Source organism: Girardinichthys multiradiatus, chromosome 1, assembly GCF_021462225.1.
Source record: "Girardinichthys multiradiatus isolate DD_20200921_A chromosome 1, DD_fGirMul_XY1, whole genome shotgun sequence".
Classification (NCBI taxonomy): Eukaryota; Metazoa; Chordata; class Actinopteri; order Cyprinodontiformes; family Goodeidae; genus Girardinichthys; species Girardinichthys multiradiatus.
This window is the reverse complement of record NC_061794.1, coordinates 41,393,259-41,412,688: the sequence shown is the minus strand read 5'-3', so window position 1 is coordinate 41,412,688 and position 19,430 is coordinate 41,393,259. Positions and strand designations below refer to the sequence as shown.

Here is a 19,430-nt window from a genome sequence, read left to right as displayed (position 1 = left end):
CGAGCCTGAAAGTCATGGAAATTTGTTAAGTTTAATGTGTCCTTTATCAGCCTCTCTCATGTTGTAGCCATGGCAAGTATGTCCAGAGTTTGACATGCTGTGTCCAAAGGCGACTGAAGCTTCTAAAACAGATCAAATGCTCTACTGTCACATTAAATAAGAGGAGAGCAAGGCTCTCTGTTGCTGTTCATCACTGTCCAGTCTCCTCTCACTGTTTTCCCCAGGAAGGATTACAATAAGGGTCTTGGCAGTTAAGAGCAGTTGTATCAGGCCAGGTCAGGGCAGCACGTCTGAAGCCGTCCATCATTAAAAATGGAGCATATCCATGGCAGGTTTAATCTCAGCTGCAATCCCTCCGAGGGGTTCCTGACCTCAGATGGCTAATAGCCCTCCAAGCTGCATTCACTTGTGCTGAAAGCAGTAGTTGAGCCGTCTGCCATCTCCTGGGAGCTGACCGCTGACATTTCTCTCTACATGATCTTCTCCACAGTTCAGGTGCTGCCATAAGGCCGCCTCCCAATTTAGCTTGTCACACCAATTCATAACAAATGTTATCTCAAAACACTTTACAAGACAAACAGGTCCAATTAATTACGACGCATGTACGTGCAAATCATGTCCTCATTCTATTGATCCGTCTTTGACTTCTACAAATCTAAGATTGAGTCACCAGGCTAACAGGTCCAGGAGGAAAACCACAACATCCAACGACCCTCTCCTGCTGTTTCTGGGGAATGCTAAGATGTTCACAGGCCAAAAGGGAAATATAGTCCCTCAAGCGGATTCTTGGTCTGTCCTTGGCTCTCCTTTTAGTAAGATATGGCCAGAAAACTTTAGAGGCAGGTACCTAGGAGGCAATCTCATGAAATGCTTGAACCACCTCAACTGACTCATTTCAATGTAAAAAAGTAGCTGTTTTACACCAAAGTAGCTCCTCACACTAGACCGAGGCCAGCCACCCAATGAAGGAAGCTTATTTGTGCTACTTGAATCCGAGATCTTATTCTTTAGACTGATAGAACAGACAACTATGCTTTTTGGCTCAGCTCTTCGTTCACTGTGACAGAACTGAGGAACAACTGCCTGCAGGCAGAAAATGCCCCAATCCTTCTGTCAGTTCCCCACTCCATGCTACATTGCTTGTGAACAAGACACAAAGACACTTCCATGAGGGCATGCATGCTGAATTTCATGGTCTGAAGCACCAAACAAAATCATAATATTCAAAACCCAACATGCTCCACTCTCCAACTACACATTGAAAAATCTGTTCATCAATACCACAGACAAGACCTGAGAAAAGGGCAGTACCTGTCAATGTCAACCTACGCTGCCTACAAGCTCGATTTTCTGCTGACAAAGTCCACATAACTCTGCAAAGAGGTGATTTTCTGGCCCACCATGGAAATCTCCAACATTAAAGTACTAAGTGTGTTATTGACTTGCCAGGTAAGTCAATAACACACCCCCTCCCCCACCATATTCATTTCTTTCTGGGGACAACTGGAGTAGCAGAGAATTCTGTCCCTTTCCAGCAGTTGGGCTCCAAATCCCAAGTGATAGACCCAAAACCTGAAGGATCTAGAGAAAATCTGTATGGAGGAGAGGTCCACAATCCCTGCTGCAGTGTGTGCAAACCTTGTTAAGAACTACAGGAAACGTCTGATATCTGTAATTGCAAACAAAGGTTTCTGTACGAAATATTAAGTTTTGTTTTTCTGATGTATCAAATACTTATGTCAACCATAAAATGCTAATTAATTACTGAAAAATCACTCAATGTGATTTTCTGGACTTTTGTTTTAGATTCTGCAACTAACAGTTGAAGAGTGCCTAAGATAAAACTTAAAGACTTCTAAATGCTAAGTGGGAAAACCTGCAAAATCGGTAGCGTATCAAATACTTGTTCTCCCCACTGTAGGTTAAGAGGAACTAAAATATGAACATGTGAATCACTTTTCTTTGCCAAACTTCATCATCTGCACTGTCAACCAAAGAATAAACCTAAGCTGGGCTGAAACATTTAGTTAGAGCTGGACAAAATGCTGGATAATGTTGGCAAATCAAATTCAAAGTCTTTTTTTTAGCTCCAATCATTGAAGTTTCCATTTAATCTTTTTACAGTGACCCGTCAGATGCTGCCTGATTACCCTCAACCCACGGGTTAAAAAGTATAGTAGTATTATTACTCAAAAAATGCATTTGTATTTTAAAGCGCAGTTTTCATTTTTACCACACATGACCTTTTTGGTGTGAGTAAAATAAGTTATAATTAATTTGTTAATAATATAATGTAGATTATAACAGAATTTAAAGACTTGCACAAGTACTTTTGACATTACTTGATGCAAGAACCAAAAGAAACCAGTAAAAGGCATTTTACAGAAAAAGAAAATATTCCTCAGCTAACACCTGAAGGCCAGTTATTAGTAGCTGTCGTATTTCTGAGGTAACATGAGAGTTTTGCATTTATGCAAGGTTAAAGAAAGAGAACATTGGAGTGTAATGTTGAAAGTTTAAAAACGGAATACGTTGAGAAAATAACCAAGTTGTTCTTGTACCCCATCCCAACAACTTCCCTCCATTTCCTTTCTTTTATCTGATACTGCAACATGTGCACTGTCAAAAAACGTTGTGGCATGACTGTGACAACAAAGTCATGCAACGCATTGCATGTTGACACCTCTTCTATTTTATTTTAACCTTTATTTTAACAGGTAGTTTCTTGAGACATAATCTCTTTTTTGAGGGAGACCTTTCATATTTATGTGAATGCTTTGCAAATGTTGCAGCATTGGCCTGAAAATAGCATTGCTTAATTTAATGAATAGCTCTGCAGGTTTCTTCTGCACTGATGAAGATTCGCTTACCTCGGCACGTTGAATAGTTGTAGAGGCTGCCTCAGCAGGGGGAGATGGCCTTATTTCCTGATTCATTCAACTAATAATTATACTGTTTATAAAAGATTGAGCTTTCAAAACCTTTCAAACCCAGATGTTCAAGTTATAATTAAGTTTGGAAAAGAAAAAAAACAAGACTTATCACAGCAAAAGTAACTGACCTAACATAAAAACTATGAATTTTACAACCTTCATGCAGTATTCTGAAGGGGAATGTATGATAAGCAATGCCCATACTTCATTTATGTGACAAAATATAATAACTTACAAAACCTGTTTTATTTCTTCATGTTTAGAACCAGGTAGCATGCTAACTTATGTGGGAAGATGAGAAACAAAGTGACAGCAGCTTCAGTGAAGTAAAAAAGTAAACCAACATGGAAATAAACATCATCTTCTGACAAGTCCTCTGGAAAATAATTTACAATAACATTTGCAAATCAGAAAATGTTGAGACAGTTTTGAAATTAAATCTAACATTGCGTTGCTTCAACTTAAGGCTTTGAGTTGTTACTATAAATCTACAGGTCAGACATGGAAGGTTTTTCTTTGTAATATCCATATTGTTTATGATGCTTCATCTCTACAAGGGTTCAACGTGCTGCAGTAGTGTTCACTCTAAGGGACAAGTGTATTAGTGACAAATGAAAAGCCTTTTCACTTTTTTAAATTCAGATGCTGATGTGCAAAAAAACCTCTAAAAACTGTGCTAAAACATATAGAAAGATAATAATAAGAGCATTGTGTGATAACCTGCAGTTCCACATTACAAAACAGATTTTTACAGATACTTTTAAAATACTTTTTTGTGCATTTTCTGCAAAAATCCAGGAAATTCTAGTTTATTTTTTCCAGTAAGCAATAAAATTTTATTCTGCTTGTACACTGGTGGGGATCATCGAAGATCAAGGCGTTTCCAACCTAAATACCACTGGACTAAACAATTTGACTCTACACAAAGGAACAACACCTGATCTTTGTTATGTAGTAGGTCAGTTTAAGCGTGAGATGGTCAAAGCACACAGAAAGATGGAAAGATAAACTTAACAAAACATTTGAAGAGGGATATAGTTACACTTTAAAGGCCAAGAGGAGAACATTTGTCTCACCAGAAGCACAGAAGGGTTCGAGGATTTCACTTTAAGGTAAGCAGAAGATAATTCAATTTAACTCAACTCTTAATCATCACTGATTTACAATTGAAAAGTTATGTGAAGATCTAAAGAACTCTGCTTTCATATTGAATCAGACAAGCTTCCAACAGTTAAAACTGTTTTTAGTTACATGGCTAAACTGTTAGTTTAATCATGTTAAAGTTCCATTACTTTATGTACGATAAAAAAGATGCAAAAATATTTGCTTCTCCATTACAGATTATTTAAGGTCAATGATGAATCTGCAACAAGTTACAACCGTGCTGGTGATTTTATTTTCCAAAGTATGTTCAGGTAAGTTCTTTATCATATTTTATAATATAATCCCAAATAAAATCCCTAAACAACATTTTAAAATAATGCCTTGCCTTTATATTTCTTTAAATTTCCCTTTGGCATGAGTGTGTGTGCAGGATTGTTTGTCCTCTTTGTTGCTAAATAAGCGCTAGCTAGGCTCAGTCCCCCTGTGACCCTAAGCGGGTATAGACCATGGTGGGATGGATGAATGGTGGTATAGTGGTTAGAACAGGAGGTTTGCATTCCAGAGGGGCCAGGTTTGTATCCCACAGATTACCACTCAGGGTCTGTGAGCAAGACCCTTAGCCCCAGAATGCTCCCCGGGTGCCGCACAATGGCAGCCCACTGCTCCCTATAAGTGATGGGTTAAATGCAGAGGACAAATTTCGTTGTAATGTACATGTGCAATGACCAATAAAGATTTTTTTTTTTTTTTTCTTAGCTGGTGCATGCGTTCTTATGTGTATATGTAGTTGTTTGGTTAAATGTTTTTACCTATAAAATTAAGACCCAGTTTTTTTATCCCACTGGCAGATTTGTATGTGTAGAATAATCTTTTAATTTGTCCAACACATTTCTTCTGAGAGAAAGTAATATAAAATAAAAAGGCATAGTCCTGACAAGAATCTGATAGAGAATCTGTGGAGGGAGCTAAAGATTAGGGTGATGTCAAGGAGGTCTTCCAACCTCAAAGACCTGTAGCTCATCACCAAAGATAAAATGTCAAAATACCAGCGGAAATTTGCGAAACAAGTTTGATTTCTGTAATGCCAGTAGATGTTTCTACTGATGATGGAGAACGGTATAATTAGAAAATAAAATTTGATAAATTGTTTTTTTCAGACCTGATACTCCTTTTAAATTGCTCCATTATGTTTTAAGATATGCCTCTCAGTTTTCATCAGAAACAAGCTTGTTCAATGAATACAAAAATGTTTTAATCTAAATCTGTCAGGCGTATGAATAAGTTTGGGCTTACCTGGATTTGGGTGGGTCCATTTTTGGTGCCCCACAAACACAAGATTATTTTACACATGGAGTTTAATGCAGTTTAACAAGTTTTATGTTTAAGTAAACACCAACTTCAAGGCTTTTAGGCCTCATTGGCATAAAAATTTATGTTTGATACAATCTGTCATTCAACTTTCTAATACATTCCTTATGAATACAGCATAATTTCTAGAAATCTTTTCATTCATACAAAAACCAACTGAATTTGTTACTTTCCAGGCCTGTATGTGACAATATAACTCATACACTGAAAGAGGAGCCAGTGGAGCATGTTTAGTGTTAGAAGTATGTTGTGACTATGAATCTGAAAATATTTAATATTAATAATTTATTTTATCAAATAATATTTTGCTCTGTTAAGGGTTGTCCTGTGAATACCGGCCCAGTAAGGCGATGGTATTAGGACAAAATAGAACGGTGTGAGACGAGCTCTGACATTATTGAACAGCATAAACTCTGTACATACATGGAATGAATTCACACAATTTCTTAAAATACAAGAATTTATTAACAAAAATAAGTCAACTCAAAGTCAAACATATTTCAATCAACAAACTCTTTACTATGCTAAAACAATCCAACTAAAGTACCAAGAAGAATTAAAGAATAACGAAGACTAATGGGCTATGTACAATATAAACAAGTTGATTAAAGATGATTGGAAATCATGACCAAAAGAGTGATGCAACATTACCATTCAATGTTATTTATGTTTGAGAACCAAGGATTATCTTGAAGAATCTGGAAGTGAAGTTAAGTTAGTCTTAGAACCAACATAAGCAATAATCAGCAAATGTTTAGACAACCATTCACAATGCAAGATCAGATAAAATATTTTCATAAAATAATGTTTAAAGAATGATCTGCTGAATAAAACCAACCTAATGGATGACTAATTCTCAACGGTGTCTCATTATATGCCTTTATTTATTAAAATAATATTCAAAGAAATATTAAGGAAGTGGTAAAATATTCAAGGGAATATTTTGGACAAGAGCCAAATCTTTCTGGAGAAATTGGGGCTTAATGGTGTTTACTTAGTTATCAAGTTTAGTCAAATAATGTTAAGGAAATATTATTTACTGGATTGAAAACTAACAACCTTTCTGAGTAAATATTCTTTAGCAGCAAGCACGTTAGCAGTTAAAGCTAACAAAGAAGCTGATAGCTTAGCACCAGAATCAAACACACACTTTAAAAAAATACCGTTAATAAAAGGGTTAAAATGCATAAGCGCGGACGTTATGATCAATATTCTGTGTTAAAATCACCCTTTAAATAAAGTTTGTCTTAACTTTAAAAACACCCAAACACAGAACACACAACCTGAGCACGTGTGCTGCAGATAGCCTGCTAGCACCAAGATAGCTGAGTTCAACACAAACAAAACCAAACTTCATAAAATTAAAAACGTTCAGATCATAAATCTTTCTCTATTACTCTGCCCAAACCCTAACCTCGTTTGAAACGTGTTGAGGAGGAGCTGTCCGGGCGAAGCGAAGTGTGAAGGAAGCTCTGTGAACAAAGAGTTAGCTTCCAGCTAACCTCCGGAGCAGTGACTGGGGGGGGGGGCGCTCTGTGGGCCAACCAAACTGCACGTTACCACGGTGATGCGGCTCCTGTTGTCCTCCTCTCTCAGACTGGGAAAAGCGCTCCACTCAGCTTCGTAGAGACAGCATCTCTACTGGGGACTTCTCTGAACACGGTTTGCCATTGCAGGCCTCAGAGAGAAAGTCAAGCAAAGTGCTTATACCTTAATTTCCCCTTTTTATGAATGAATACCGGGTACACAAACAGTGATTTATTCGTACTTAACTCGTGTATATGATCGCGTGATCGTATGACACTTTCGGATCCAGTTGAAGAGTTTATGTCTGTTTGCCAGCAAAGAGACATTAACGCGCTGTCTCCCCTTTCCCGATGATCAGCGGTGTGGAAGAGATCGGACCATTGGAAAGGTGGGGATTTATACGGGAACTCCGCTGTTACAGTTTGCTTGGCTGTGCCGGAAGTAGGTTAAATGCACTTTATTTTGAAAGTTCCAGAAAAGTTTGTACTGCATCTTTCATGTTGTTTCCATGGCTGTGTGTCCCAACAAGTACCTGGGTGTTGTCTTTGAACAGAAACTGATATTCAGTGAAAATTCTGGTGAGGTCAGCAAAAAAAGCTCATCAAGTATTGTACTTCCTCCGCAGATTAAACTAATTTGGAGTGTGTAAAAAGTTCATGACACTATTCTCCAATTCTGTGACAGAAACTGTCCTTACATTTGCTTTTATCACTTCGTATGGCATTCTATCAGTAGGAGACAAAACGAATGGTAAAAAGGGTCAGCAAAATTATTGTTACAGAATTACCACAAATGTTTTTAAAGACAGTCATACAAAATGTAAAAGACATTCTCCACTGCCCTTATCACCCACTTCATGGAGAACATCTGGAAACAGATGGCCTAAAGCAGGGACCAGCAGTTGGAAAAACTCCTTTATTATTCAGGCCATTATTCAAATAAATTTAAAATGCAATTAGCTCTGATTGCTTTGTCATTTTAGTTTATGGTTTACATTGATATTTGAACTGATGTTTTACCTTGAGTTTTCTTTACTGTTTTGACTACCGCTGCAGAGTGATTCTGTCTGTGATTGTGTTTTTTTGTTTTTCACTTGCTGTGTAAGTTTTCCATTCAGGGGCCACTTTTGGCCAATTTTTACCCCTGTTTCCGTTTTGGATCTACAATAATAAAGATCCCTTTCCCCTAAGAATAAAAACTACTTTATTTGTTGAACTAACATATTGTAAGTTTAGATTATTGTTAAGCAAGTATTTCTAAACATAAAGATTCACATTTTTGTGTTTTTAATTAAAAAAAGGAAACTGACTTTTGTTGCCCACAAGCACATATGATTTTGGCCCACATGTCAAAACGTTAGGACACCACTGTCCTAACACCGCAATTAACTCCCTAGACCACTGGTCTAGGGAGTGAATTGGGTTTGAGCACCCGCAACACACCAGTTGTTCTCCTCTTTCTATTAAATGTTGTAAGTACAAAAGCTTAAATACCCTCCGGGTTGCTGCTGTAAACAGTATCTCTTGAAGCGAGGATCATCGGGGGTCAGGAGGTCAAGCCATATTCGATCAAATACCAGGCCTCCCTGCAGACCGAGAAGGGAGAGCACTACTGTGGAGGAACGCTGGTGGACAAACAGTGGGTGGTGTCTGCTGCCCACTGCTGGAGACCGTAAGTAACGACATCAAGGTGATTTTGGCTTTAATTGTAGATTTTTTTTTAAATAAATTATGGTGTTTAAATGGGATTTAGGTTGAAGAGAGGTAATGTGTCTCTGTTTTTGACTCCTAGGAGCTATTTGATGACTGTGGTGTTGAGTGAACACAGCCTGACTGAAACAGAGGGATATGAACAGACCTTCGGTGTCTCAAAAATATATTTACACAACTACAACTACAAGACATTCAGCAATGACATCATGCTTATTAAGGTTTGCACGAGAGGAGCTTTGGTGAAATAAAAAATGTCATATTAAAGAATTGACAGGATTCATTGTTCAGCATTTTACTGTAGCTCCAACTGTGGTTTGTGTTACAGCTAGATAAACCAGCACAGCTCAACGCCTACGTCCAGCCAGTGAGGCTGCCTGATGTAGACACCCCCCCATTAAAGGGGGATATTTGCACAGTGAGTGGGTGGGGTGTGACACAAGTTTACAGCTACTTCCTGTCTCCGGTGCTACGGGCTGTGGACGTGAAGGAAATTTCTTTCTGCAACTGGTACTACTGGGGGAGGATCACTGAGAACATGATGTGTGCTGGATCTCAATATGGTGGCAAAGATTCCTGCCAGGTACAAATATAGTCATTACATAAGAGTACATGTTATGGTGACTAACTTTTTAATTGCTTTACAGTCATAAAAGAAAGTGCATCCCAGTTCACATTAATTTTGATGACATAAACCTGAATAACTGCTCATCATCAGTGTAAAAGTAGGAGTTTTGGCAGTTTTCTGCTCTGTATCATAAAGGTGTTTGTTAAACAATGCCAGGACGGAAAGACATCAGCAATGACCTTAAAGAAAAGACCTTTTTCCAAACACAGTGAAATCCATAATTATTCAGTGAAAAATATTTTTCACAAGTGTAAAATATTTAAGAAAGTTACTGGTTCTTCCTGGAGTGGACATTACAGCCAATTCACCCCAAATTTAGTCATGCAGTGCTCAGAAAAGAGCTTCATCTCAAACTCGGCAGACCTTAGTTGGCATCTTTACTGCTGAAGTACAACTAGAAAAAGACTGAACATGTCTAACCTGGTTTTAGGACCGCCAAGAGAAACCCATGAAAGCATTATTTAGGCTCGCAAAGTTGCATCTGAATCTTCAAAGAGACTTCTGAAACAACATGCTTTAAAAAGACGAGAGCAGAGTGGACATGTTTGGCCCATATAACGCAAGTATTCCTTTAGTATAGAGGCTATCCACAACAGGACAATGATGTGAAACACCAGCGAATCTACTAAAGAACGGCTGAAAAAGAAAACAAAGTCAAAATCTGGGCCAAACCCCTGAATTAAACGCTGTGATGAAATCTTTTTGACAGCAGAAAAGAAGATCTGCAAATCTTAATGAACTGTAGCAATGTTGTGAAGAAGAGTGGGCCAAGATTCCTCCACAACCAAGCCCCCTAATAAACTATTTCTTTAGTGTTACTTGTAAAGTAGGCTCAACAAGCTAATGAATCATGAGGTGTCCTTATTTTTTCACACAGTTATTCCATTTTGGCTTCAATAAATAAACACAGTATTAAATCTGCTGTGTGTTGTGTACACTTAAAGTTGAATTAAAATATATGTATTAACTGGAAAAGGCAAGATTATTTTTATTATGTCCTGATATGTAAAACCGAAGAAATTAGAGAGGGCGTACCTTCTGTTTCACCATGACTGTACATATAAAACATTTTTATACACAAGCTGGCTACCTGTAAAGTGTAAGCCAATTTGTTTTTGTTGTTTTCTTCATGTTTGTAGAAGAGAAAGAAATTTATTTGCTGTAACAGCTTTTAAGACATTTTATATCAAACAAAACAAAAACAAACCTTGTAATGATACAGACTAACACCAGATTTTTGAATAAAACTAGGATTCATCGCTATAGTATAAATCTGATCAAGAAACAGTTTTTTTAATGTCAGATTATATATGAAATACCAATCGAACTGTCCTTGGTTATCCACAGGGAGACTCCGGTGGTCCTCTTATCTGCAATGGCAACTTTGAGGGCATTGTCTCCTGGGGTATCAGCTGTGCAAATCCATACTTCCCAGGGGTCTACACCAGAGTGAGGAGCTATGTGCCATGGATCAACTTTATTATTAGCTCTGACTAAACATTCAGCTTCAATCTTAATGGCATCAGAAAGTTCTAACTCATGATTTTGCCTTTATGTATGTGCATGGTACTATAAATACCTTCAAATACTTAGTATAACAGTAAATCATTGTATGATTTTCAAGTATTAATTTTTCTCATGCTTACACAATATAAAACCCTACTTACTTTTGTGATTGCCTTGATGAAATAATATTCTATTACAATACATTTTAGAATTAGTTTTCCAAATGTCAATGCAATACAACTTAATTATTATAAGTGGCCAATATTAAAAAATGTCGTTTAGATATTCCTAACATGAATAAATGCATTTAATTTGGTCTTGTTTTAATGAATGAGGAACACTGTTGTCACTTTAATGGACATTAGATGAAAATAAACTGCAGGGTTTTAAATGATGGTCTAAATAAGCCCAGTGAAGTTTTTTCCCTACAAGCCAGTTCATGCATGAATTGTAATAATCTCAATCAGGCTTTTCTACCACAGTTTTCAGTTATCATTAGGGATAAAAAAATAAATAAAATTAAAATAGATTTTTGGAACATGTCTTCTTAAAAGAGTCTTGACATATCCACCTCAATACTTATACCTTCTGGATTTCATTGTTCTCCGTTAGATCCTCTGCTTACAACCCTGTTTCTATGTTGTTGTATTCCTGAGTTCTGTGTTCTCCATAAGTCACAATTAAAGATTCTTCTACTCACCATGCAACTCCTGTCCTGCTGCTTGCGCTTTGGTCCTGTACCTCCAACCCAAACTGCCCCCATTATCACAACAATAATATAAAAGTATGGCTGTCAAAAGACACAATGATTTTTTTTTTTATCCAGAAGTTTGCAATAGTAATTGAGTGAATGCATTTTAAAGCAGATCTCAAACATACTGCCTCCTTGTGTAAATACCATGGAGAAATCAAAAGAAATTTGCCAAAATATTAGAAAGAAAACGGTAGACCTCCACAAGTCGGGTTCACCCTTGAGTACAGTTACTGATGTGTGAAGGTGCCATGTTTCTCTGTTTCAACTATTATGCAAGAATAAAAACCATGAGAATGTCCAGCCTTCACACTGTTCAGGAAGGAGAAGAGTTCTGTGTCCCAGAGAAATGTGTTTTGGTATAAAATGTGAGTGTCAACCCCAGAACAAAAGTAAAGGATTCTGTGAAGATGGCAGAAAATGGTAAGACTCATTGTCTACAGTAAAACGAGTCCTGTACTGACATAGGCTTAAAGGCCACTCAGTGAGGAAGAGCCATTACTCAAAAAACATAAAGCCAGAAAAGGACAAAGACCTTAATTTCTTGTGGTTTCATTAAATTAAAACAGAGGTGTTTGGCCATGATGAGCATTGTTACATTTGGAAGAAAAAGGCAGAAGTTGGCAAGTTTGAGGAAATCATCCCAACTGTGAAGTATCAGGGTGGCAGTTTTGTGTTGTGGGTGTCTTTCGGCACTGAAAGTACTGGTGCATTTCACAAATAGATGGCATAATAAAGAACACTGTGGAAATAATGAAGCAACATCTGAAGACATCAGCCTGGAAGTTAAAGCTGGGGAACTAATGGTTCTTTTAAATGAACAATGATCCCAAGCACAAAGCTAAATTAGTTACAAAGTAGTCCCACACAAAAATCTGTTGATAAAAGAAACACAAACATTTTTATTTTTAAGCAGTGTGTAATATTTTGCTTTCTTTAGTATTAAAGCTTTATCAGGGAGCTAATCCTATTCGTTAGTAACTTCAGCATCCTCAGCTCCACTGTCACCACAGATCTGCCACATATTAGCTTGGCCAGTTTAGAGCATCAACAAGGGGATTTATCTGACTTTGAATGTTGCCTCATTGTCGATGCCAGATGGACAGGTCTGATTATTTCAGAAACTGCAGATCTGCTGGGATTTTACAACCATGAGTCGAGTTTACAGAGATTGGTATGATAAATAGAAACTGTCCAGTTGAGCAGCAGTTGTGAGGATAGAAATGCCTTGTTGATATCAGAGGGAAAATGGGTGAACTGACAAACAATAAGGCAATAGCAGTTCAATAACCATTTGTTACATCCAAAGTACGAGGAATACCATTCTTGGGTGCACAACAATTCAAACCTTGGAGCAGATTGGCTACAGCAGCAGAAGACCACACTGTGTGCCACTGATGTCAGCTAACAACAGAAACTGAGGCTATAATTCACACAGATTCATCAAAAGGAGACTTTCTAGTCCACTAAGTATCAATTTCAGCAGCACATTTCTGATGGTGGCATAAACAATATGAAAGCATAGATCCATCCTGCGTTAATTCAACAGTTCAGGTTGGTGGTGGTGGTGGTCTAATGATATATGAGATAATTTCTTCATATACTTTAGTCCTCTAATTAACAATTTGACCTAAATGCCTGAGTATCTTTGCTGACCATGTCCATCTCTTTATGACCACAGTGTACCAATCTTTCAATGGATACTTGCATCAGGATAATGCTTCATGTTACAAAGCTCTAATTATCTCAAACGGGTTTCTTGTGCATGACAGTGTGTTCACTGTACCCCCAATGGTCTCTACCTTGGCCAGGTCTCAATCCAACAGAGCACCTTCAGGATGGGATGGAACAAAAGATTTGCATGATAGAAACTGCAGCCTACTAATGTGCACCAATTGCGTGATGCTATTCAATCAATATGGACCAAAATCTCTTGGAGATGTGTCAGACACCTTGTGAAATCTAAAAAGAATAAAGACAATTCTGAGGGCAAAAGTGTAACTAATAAAGCAGCCAGTTAATGCATCTAGAAGCACACCTACACGCACACAAAAGAAAATGGCATTTGAGTAGCTATCCACTAAAGTGACCATTAAGCATGAAAGGGGTTGTATTAGATCTATAAACCAGATTATATTTAAATTGTCTTGTCAACACTTACGTACTATGTAAAGAATTTGGGTTCTCTGTAAAATAGAGGTCGTTGTTACTTGAGCAACCCGTCTGCAGTGTGTCCTTTCAATGAAAGGGTCCCAGATATTTCCTAAAATAAAGAATACCTGCTATTGCAGTTTTTAAACGCTGGATGTCGCTAGAAATCCTGCTTAAAGTGATTAGTCTTTATCGCGCATGCGTGGATGTTTGTTTTTGAGCTTTCAGTGCCCTCAGAGCAGTAAACCAGGGACTGAGGTACACAGAAGGGGTTTATTAGGGCATCTTGAGCCACCTTTTCTGGGTTCATCATGTCTGTAAAACACGCCATTAGCCGGGGGCTTGAGCTGGGCCGGTCCTTCCTTCAGATTGGTCTCCTTAAATCAGGCGGCCGAGTCGCAGCAAAGCTCCGAGCTGACCGTTTTCGTGTAGGCCAGTCGGTCCGCACCGTTCAGCCTCAGGCTTTCCTGCCGTCCCGGTACCGCTATTACCGCACTTCTCTGACGGGCCTGGCGGCCCAGCTTCAGTCCGCCGGCTTCAGGAGGAGGTGGACCGGCGGGTCGCCCCGGAACAGGGCCGTGTTTCTGGCTTTTGGCCTCGGCGTGGGGCTTATCGAGCAGCAGCTGGAGGAGGACAGACGAAGCGCTGCGACATGTCAAGAGATCCAGGTAAGGTGACTTCACATTAATGGACGAACCTAAACTTCTGAATCGGTACATCTGTAAATGACGTTTTTAATGAATCTTGACCCCCTTTAATAATTTCTTGATCAAATTCTAAAATACTTGGTCTGGTCAGACCTGCACCCCCCACATATCCTTTAAAATGTGAAATCTTTTCTGTTTTTGAAAAGCCACAAATAGAGCTCAAGCTGAAGGTTTGTCGTTTTAAAACAATATTATTATTATTATTATTAGAAGTAATTTTATTTATGCAACTAAAGGTTTTCATTAACAATAAAATCTCTTTTTAAAAAGGGACCTGTCCATAAAAATAGTATAACAAATATAAAAAAACCAAAATGCATAATATGATTAAGATGCTGCAAATGCTAGTGAGCAGTCGAACCATGTGCAAAAACAGCAGCTGGAACAGCATTAAAAACAGGAAACTTCTCTCTAGCATTCATCAGTCTTACACAGATTGATGTACTCAAGCCTTTATTTCTGTTCATTATGAGGATTTTCCGCTTCTAACTAATGAAACCTTTTAAGATTAAAATATTACATCAGAGCTATAAAAAAAAAAAAAAAAGATTGTTGATACAAAAATGATTTCTGCAGCCTTTAATAAATGCAGAACTCATTGCTAGACAGCATCCAACCTCTGTAGGGATTAGCCTTGCATTGATAAAGAGCAGATCACCATAATCCAAAAAGGTTGCAAAACTTCTTCCTCACCTAGATTGAAAAACAATGTTTACTAATAAAATAAAAACTGAATTGAAGGTACTTTTAAAGATTTTACTATTTCAATCGCAGCCCGTTGGACAGTTTATTTTAGGAAGTATATAACAGACTCCTTTGAAAATATGAAGCATTTAGCTCTATTCGACTTTGGGTGAGATTGAAGCGATCATCAAGAGCACACTGGAGAAGGTGAGGGGATTGAACTAATGATGTGGATGAACGACGGATAATCGTGTCATCTGCTTGCAAATGTAATGCAGTATTTGATAAGTTATCAAAAAGCATATTTATGTAGAGAGTAAAGGGCAGGCGCTGATGTGGATCCCCAAGGAACTCCTTTCAATCCGGGGGATAAAAGAGGGAAATCATCCGGCATGTTGGACACACACCGCTGGAGCGGACAAGTCATTTGGAAGTCATCTCATGGTACTTGCAGCCAACTAGTCAGTGTAGAGTTATTTAGATCAAGGTATTCAACCAGCATTCAGATTGGGATTTTCAAGCAGGACCACAAATCCAGTGGTGTAAATGCCAGCAAGCACATAAAGGAGTTTTTGTAGAATAATCATGTTCTGCTTCAACATCCATTCTTGCAGATTTCTGACAGCGTTTAGAATTTTGTGATAAAAATGTGAAGGTACCCTTGTATATGTCTTATAGAATAGTGTGTTTTTCTCCCAATCTGCAGGCTGTGTTTAAGAAGAAAAGATTCCAGAGCACCTTGAGACCTTTCGCCTCTGGGTTCAAACTGGAGGACTACATTATAGGGAACCAGATCGGTAAAGGCTCAAACGCAGCTGTGTACGCGGCTGCAGCTCAGTTCGCTCGCCCTAAGGAGCCTGAGAGAGATTCCTCGATGTTGGAACTTAGGGATAATGAAGAAGATCTCCAGACGGTGCGATCTCCAGCATGCTGCTCCCTAAGAAGCTTCCCCTTGGCTATCAAAATGCTGTGGAACTTTGGGGTGAGTAATCTCTAGCACGTGTAATTATAATGAGAAGAAAACCTTATTAAAAATAGCACAAACAGCAATTTTTGTATTTTTTTGTTCAAAGGCTGGATCATCAAGTGAGGCGATTTTAAAATCTATGTCACAAGAACTTGTACCATGTGGCCCTCTTGCCTTAAATCAGGAAAAGGAGCAGATTACTCTGGATGGGTAGATATTATGTGTTCAGTTCATTTTAAAACCCTCCCTGCTGTACAGATCCAAGGACTGCAAACATGCAGATGAATCCTTGTGGTCTCTTTGTAACGCAGACATTTTGGAGTGCTTCCTAAAAGAGTCTTAGCCCACCCGAACGTGATCAGAGTTTATCGGGCTTTCACAGCAGACGTGCCGCTGCTACCAGGTGCCTGGGAAGAGTATCCAGATGTGCTGCCAGCGAGGCTCAACCCCACAGGCTTGGGAGACAATCGCACTCTTTTCCTAGTCATGAAAAAGTAAGAGTTAACCAGATTTAAACTCAAATCTCACAACAGTAGCTTGTTTTTTTAATGATGGATTTCAGCTTTCACACATACAATCCTTCATTGACCTCCTGTTGTTTATGGTTCTAGTTATCCCCGCACCTTGCGACAGTACCTGCAGGTTTCCACACCTAGCCGCTGGCAGGGCTCTCTAATGGTGCTGCAGCTCCTGGAGGGGGTGGACCATCTATGCAGGCAGGGTGTTGCTCACAGAGATCTGAAGTCAGACAACATACTGCTGGAGTTTGACTCAGGTCACATTTTAACACACACACACACTGAACCCTTTATTAGTCCTGTTTCTATCAGTTGTGCTTGAATAATTTTTTTCTTTTGCAGATGCCTGCCCCCGTTTGGTGATTACTGACTTCGGCTGCTGCCTGGCCCAGACTGACTCCAGCTTACAGCTCCCGTTCAACAGCAGGTGGGTCTGCAGAGGAGGGAATGCTTCACTTATGGCTCCTGAAGTAAGTCTAAATAGTTTCTTTTTTGTCTTAGTTGTATATGACATTTGTTTAGTCGTTATTTATTTTGTAAATCACAGTAACTATAAATATTCTCTGACACTATTTCTAAAAGAGACTTCAGGAAGGTTGCCTTATCAGCTAAATGGCTGTGATGTATAGTACCTTCATAGTGTTCATATCCCTTGAACTTTCTCACATTTTATAATGTTAAAGCCACAAACAACAATTTGTGAAGACCTAAGAGGTTTGTTAGTGAACAAACAGCATTGTGAATACCAAGAAACACAGCAGACAGGTCGGGGATGAAACTGAGAAGGAGTCTAAAAAATGTGGGGCTATAATACAATATCCCAAGCTTTGAACATCTCACAGAGCTCTGTTAGATCCATCATCCAAAACTGGAAAGAGTTTGGCAAACCTGAATATGTAGAAACCTTTTAAAATGATGTTATCGACGCAGCCGTCACTGGTTTGAGTCCAGGCCGTTAAACCTTTGCTGCATGTATTTCCCTCTCTCTCCACCCCATTTCCTGTCAGTCAACTTACAATATAAAGGCCGCTTACTGCCACAAATAACAAAAAAATCATGGTATTTGTGTCTTCAGGTAGCAACTGCAGCTCCAGGCCCTTGTGTGGTGATTGACTACAGCAAGACAGATGCCTGGGCTGTGGGGGCAATCTCCTATGAGATATTTGGACAACATAACCCTTTCTATAGAGCTATGGGACTGCAGAGTACAACCTACCAGGAGAAGCAGCTCCCTCCTCTGCCTGCCAGTGTTCCAGCCGATGTGCAACTAGTTATAAGCCTGCTTCTCAGGAGGAACCCAAACAAGGTAAAGGCTGGCTTGTGAAGGATAATGTTGAGTTTGGACCAAAAACTAACAGTGCTACTGGTTTACCTGCAGCATCATTATCATGATTTGATTAAAAACAAAAAATGACCAGAAGTGAATTAACCTAAAAACAACTAGACTCTGCACTGACTGAATTATTCTTCCTCTGCAGCGTCCCAGTGCTCGCGTAGCAGCTAACATGCTGCACCTCAGCCTCTGGGGTCGCAGGGCTCTGGCCAATCAAGACAGCGTTAGCATGAGAAAACTGGCTGATTGGCTGCTGTGTCAGTCGGCTGTGGTTCTCCTGCAGGGATGCAGTGGACCAAGTGGGTACAGAGTGGAGTCGGAGCTGCAGAGGAGCTTTCTGTCGAACCTGGAGCTGGAAGACCTGCGCGCTGCCGTAGGCTTCCTCCTTTACGGACGAGAGCAGAGCCGTGCATTCATGACGTTCGCATAGATTCACTCACTTTAAACTCAGAATTTCAAGTGAAAACTCTCTCACACTGTGTATTTCTTGTGGGTATAGTTAATAAGCTAGTGGACATATAATACTGTTTATGTTGTGCATCATCTTTATCAGTTTGAGCACTTATTGTGGGTTGTATTATCCTTCTCCTGTGTGCCGCATTTGTAACTGATTTGCATCATACACAATATGCCTGCACAAGTCTTTGATTTTGTTTGACTTAGCATCACTATAAAAAGAGTTTTAAGAGCTGCCACCACCTTTCATGCAAATGACAGCATGTCTAACAAGTGCTTTGCATTTAAGTCTCAGGGGAAATGACATTGGTGTCCCTGCATCTATTTTTCTTAACGTAATTCCCTCAAAATTAGTTATCAGTACTGGAGAGTACTGATGGCTACTTGTTAGTCTGTTGGAAGAGTTGTAGATGTAAGATCCTTTTAATTTTTGAAATGTCTCAAGCACTTTTTAAATATTTGCAAAGGAAAACCCCCACACCCAGTTATTTTTAAACCTACTGCATAGATATTGTATGCCAGTACACCAATGCAGATATTTTAAATTAAAAGAATGTATTGCAGTTGTTAGGCTCTACTGTGTAGGGTATCATAGTGGGTGTCCCTGTTAAACAGCTGGTTGTCATTGTGTGTGTATAAGGCTGCAGATATTTCCACATTGTTCTGTGTGCTTTATGAACACAATACATAGAAAAAACAGGATCCATGTGAAGCTTTGATTGTTTTTTGTTTTATTGTTTGCATTTCATGTCCACGTTGCACATTTTTAGAACTCTAATCAAAGATTACAGATGGAAAAACTAAATAAATGGACATAAATTTGTGATGTTCTTCCTCAATATGTGCCAAGATTAATTACAAGAGTTGAAGGTTGCAAATTATCTGCTTACATACAGTGAGGATTATTTTTCAAATATATAAAGAAAATGACTTTAAAAATAAAAGAATTTGAAAGTATGCAAGTCAGTTAGTCATTTTCTACCGCTTATTCCATAGTGGGTCGCGGGGGAGCTGGTGCCTATCTCCAGCAGTCTACGGGCAAGAGACAGGGTACACCCTAGACAGGTCGCCAGTCCATCACAGGGCAA

General features: G+C 38.9%; 2 protein-coding genes across 3 annotated transcripts; both read left to right on the top strand.

The window, feature by feature from the left end:
- The first annotated feature begins 3,990 nt into the window (after positions 1-3,990).
- Positions 3,991-11,482, top strand: LOC124872281 (trypsin-3). Of its 2 annotated transcripts, XM_047372093.1 has the most exons (6): positions 3,991-4,045; positions 4,274-4,348; positions 8,450-8,603; positions 8,724-8,862; positions 8,970-9,224; positions 10,617-11,482. In XM_047372093.1, exons 2-6 carry the CDS (start codon positions 4,288-4,290, stop codon positions 10,764-10,766), a joined length of 759 nt encoding a protein of 252 aa, XP_047228049.1. In that variant the 5' UTR covers positions 3,991-4,045; positions 4,274-4,287; the 3' UTR covers positions 10,767-11,482. The 2 variants fall into 2 exon arrangements, with proteins under 2 accessions (XP_047228049.1, XP_047228037.1); XM_047372081.1 differs by lacking the exons at positions 3,991-4,045; positions 4,274-4,348 and adding an exon at positions 6,925-7,373.
- Positions 11,483-13,875: 2,393 nt separating this feature from the next.
- On the top strand, positions 13,876-19,299 carry pink1 (PTEN induced kinase 1). The gene is made up of 8 exons (XM_047380293.1): positions 13,876-14,345; positions 15,775-16,050; positions 16,142-16,245; positions 16,347-16,529; positions 16,647-16,810; positions 16,896-17,023; positions 17,629-17,859; positions 18,032-19,299. The coding sequence occupies exons 1-8, from the start codon at positions 13,989-13,991 to the stop codon at positions 18,314-18,316; spliced, it is 1,728 nt and encodes a 575-aa protein (XP_047236249.1). The 5' UTR covers positions 13,876-13,988; the 3' UTR covers positions 18,317-19,299.
- Positions 19,300-19,430: the final 131 nt, after the last annotated feature.

Excerpts from the sequence above, each read along its gene's own strand:
- LOC124872281 (XM_047372081.1), top strand. The coding sequence starts at position 7,283 with ATGATCAGCGGTGTGGAAGAGATCGGACCATTGGAAAGGTGGGGATTT. Across the intron at positions 8,863-8,969 it reads ATGACATCATGCTTATTAAG|CTAGATAAACCAGCACAGCT; the intron begins GTTTGCACGAGA and ends TTTGTGTTACAG. Across the intron at positions 9,225-10,616 it reads GTGGCAAAGATTCCTGCCAG|GGAGACTCCGGTGGTCCTCT; the intron begins GTACAAATATAG and ends GGTTATCCACAG.
- pink1 (XM_047380293.1), top strand. The coding sequence starts at position 13,989 with ATGTCTGTAAAACACGCCATTAGCCGGGGGCTTGAGCTGGGCCGGTCC. Across the intron at positions 14,346-15,774 it reads CGACATGTCAAGAGATCCAG|GCTGTGTTTAAGAAGAAAAG; the intron begins GTAAGGTGACTT and ends CCCAATCTGCAG. Across the intron at positions 16,811-16,895 it reads ACTGCTGGAGTTTGACTCAG|ATGCCTGCCCCCGTTTGGTG; the intron begins GTCACATTTTAA and ends TTTCTTTTGCAG.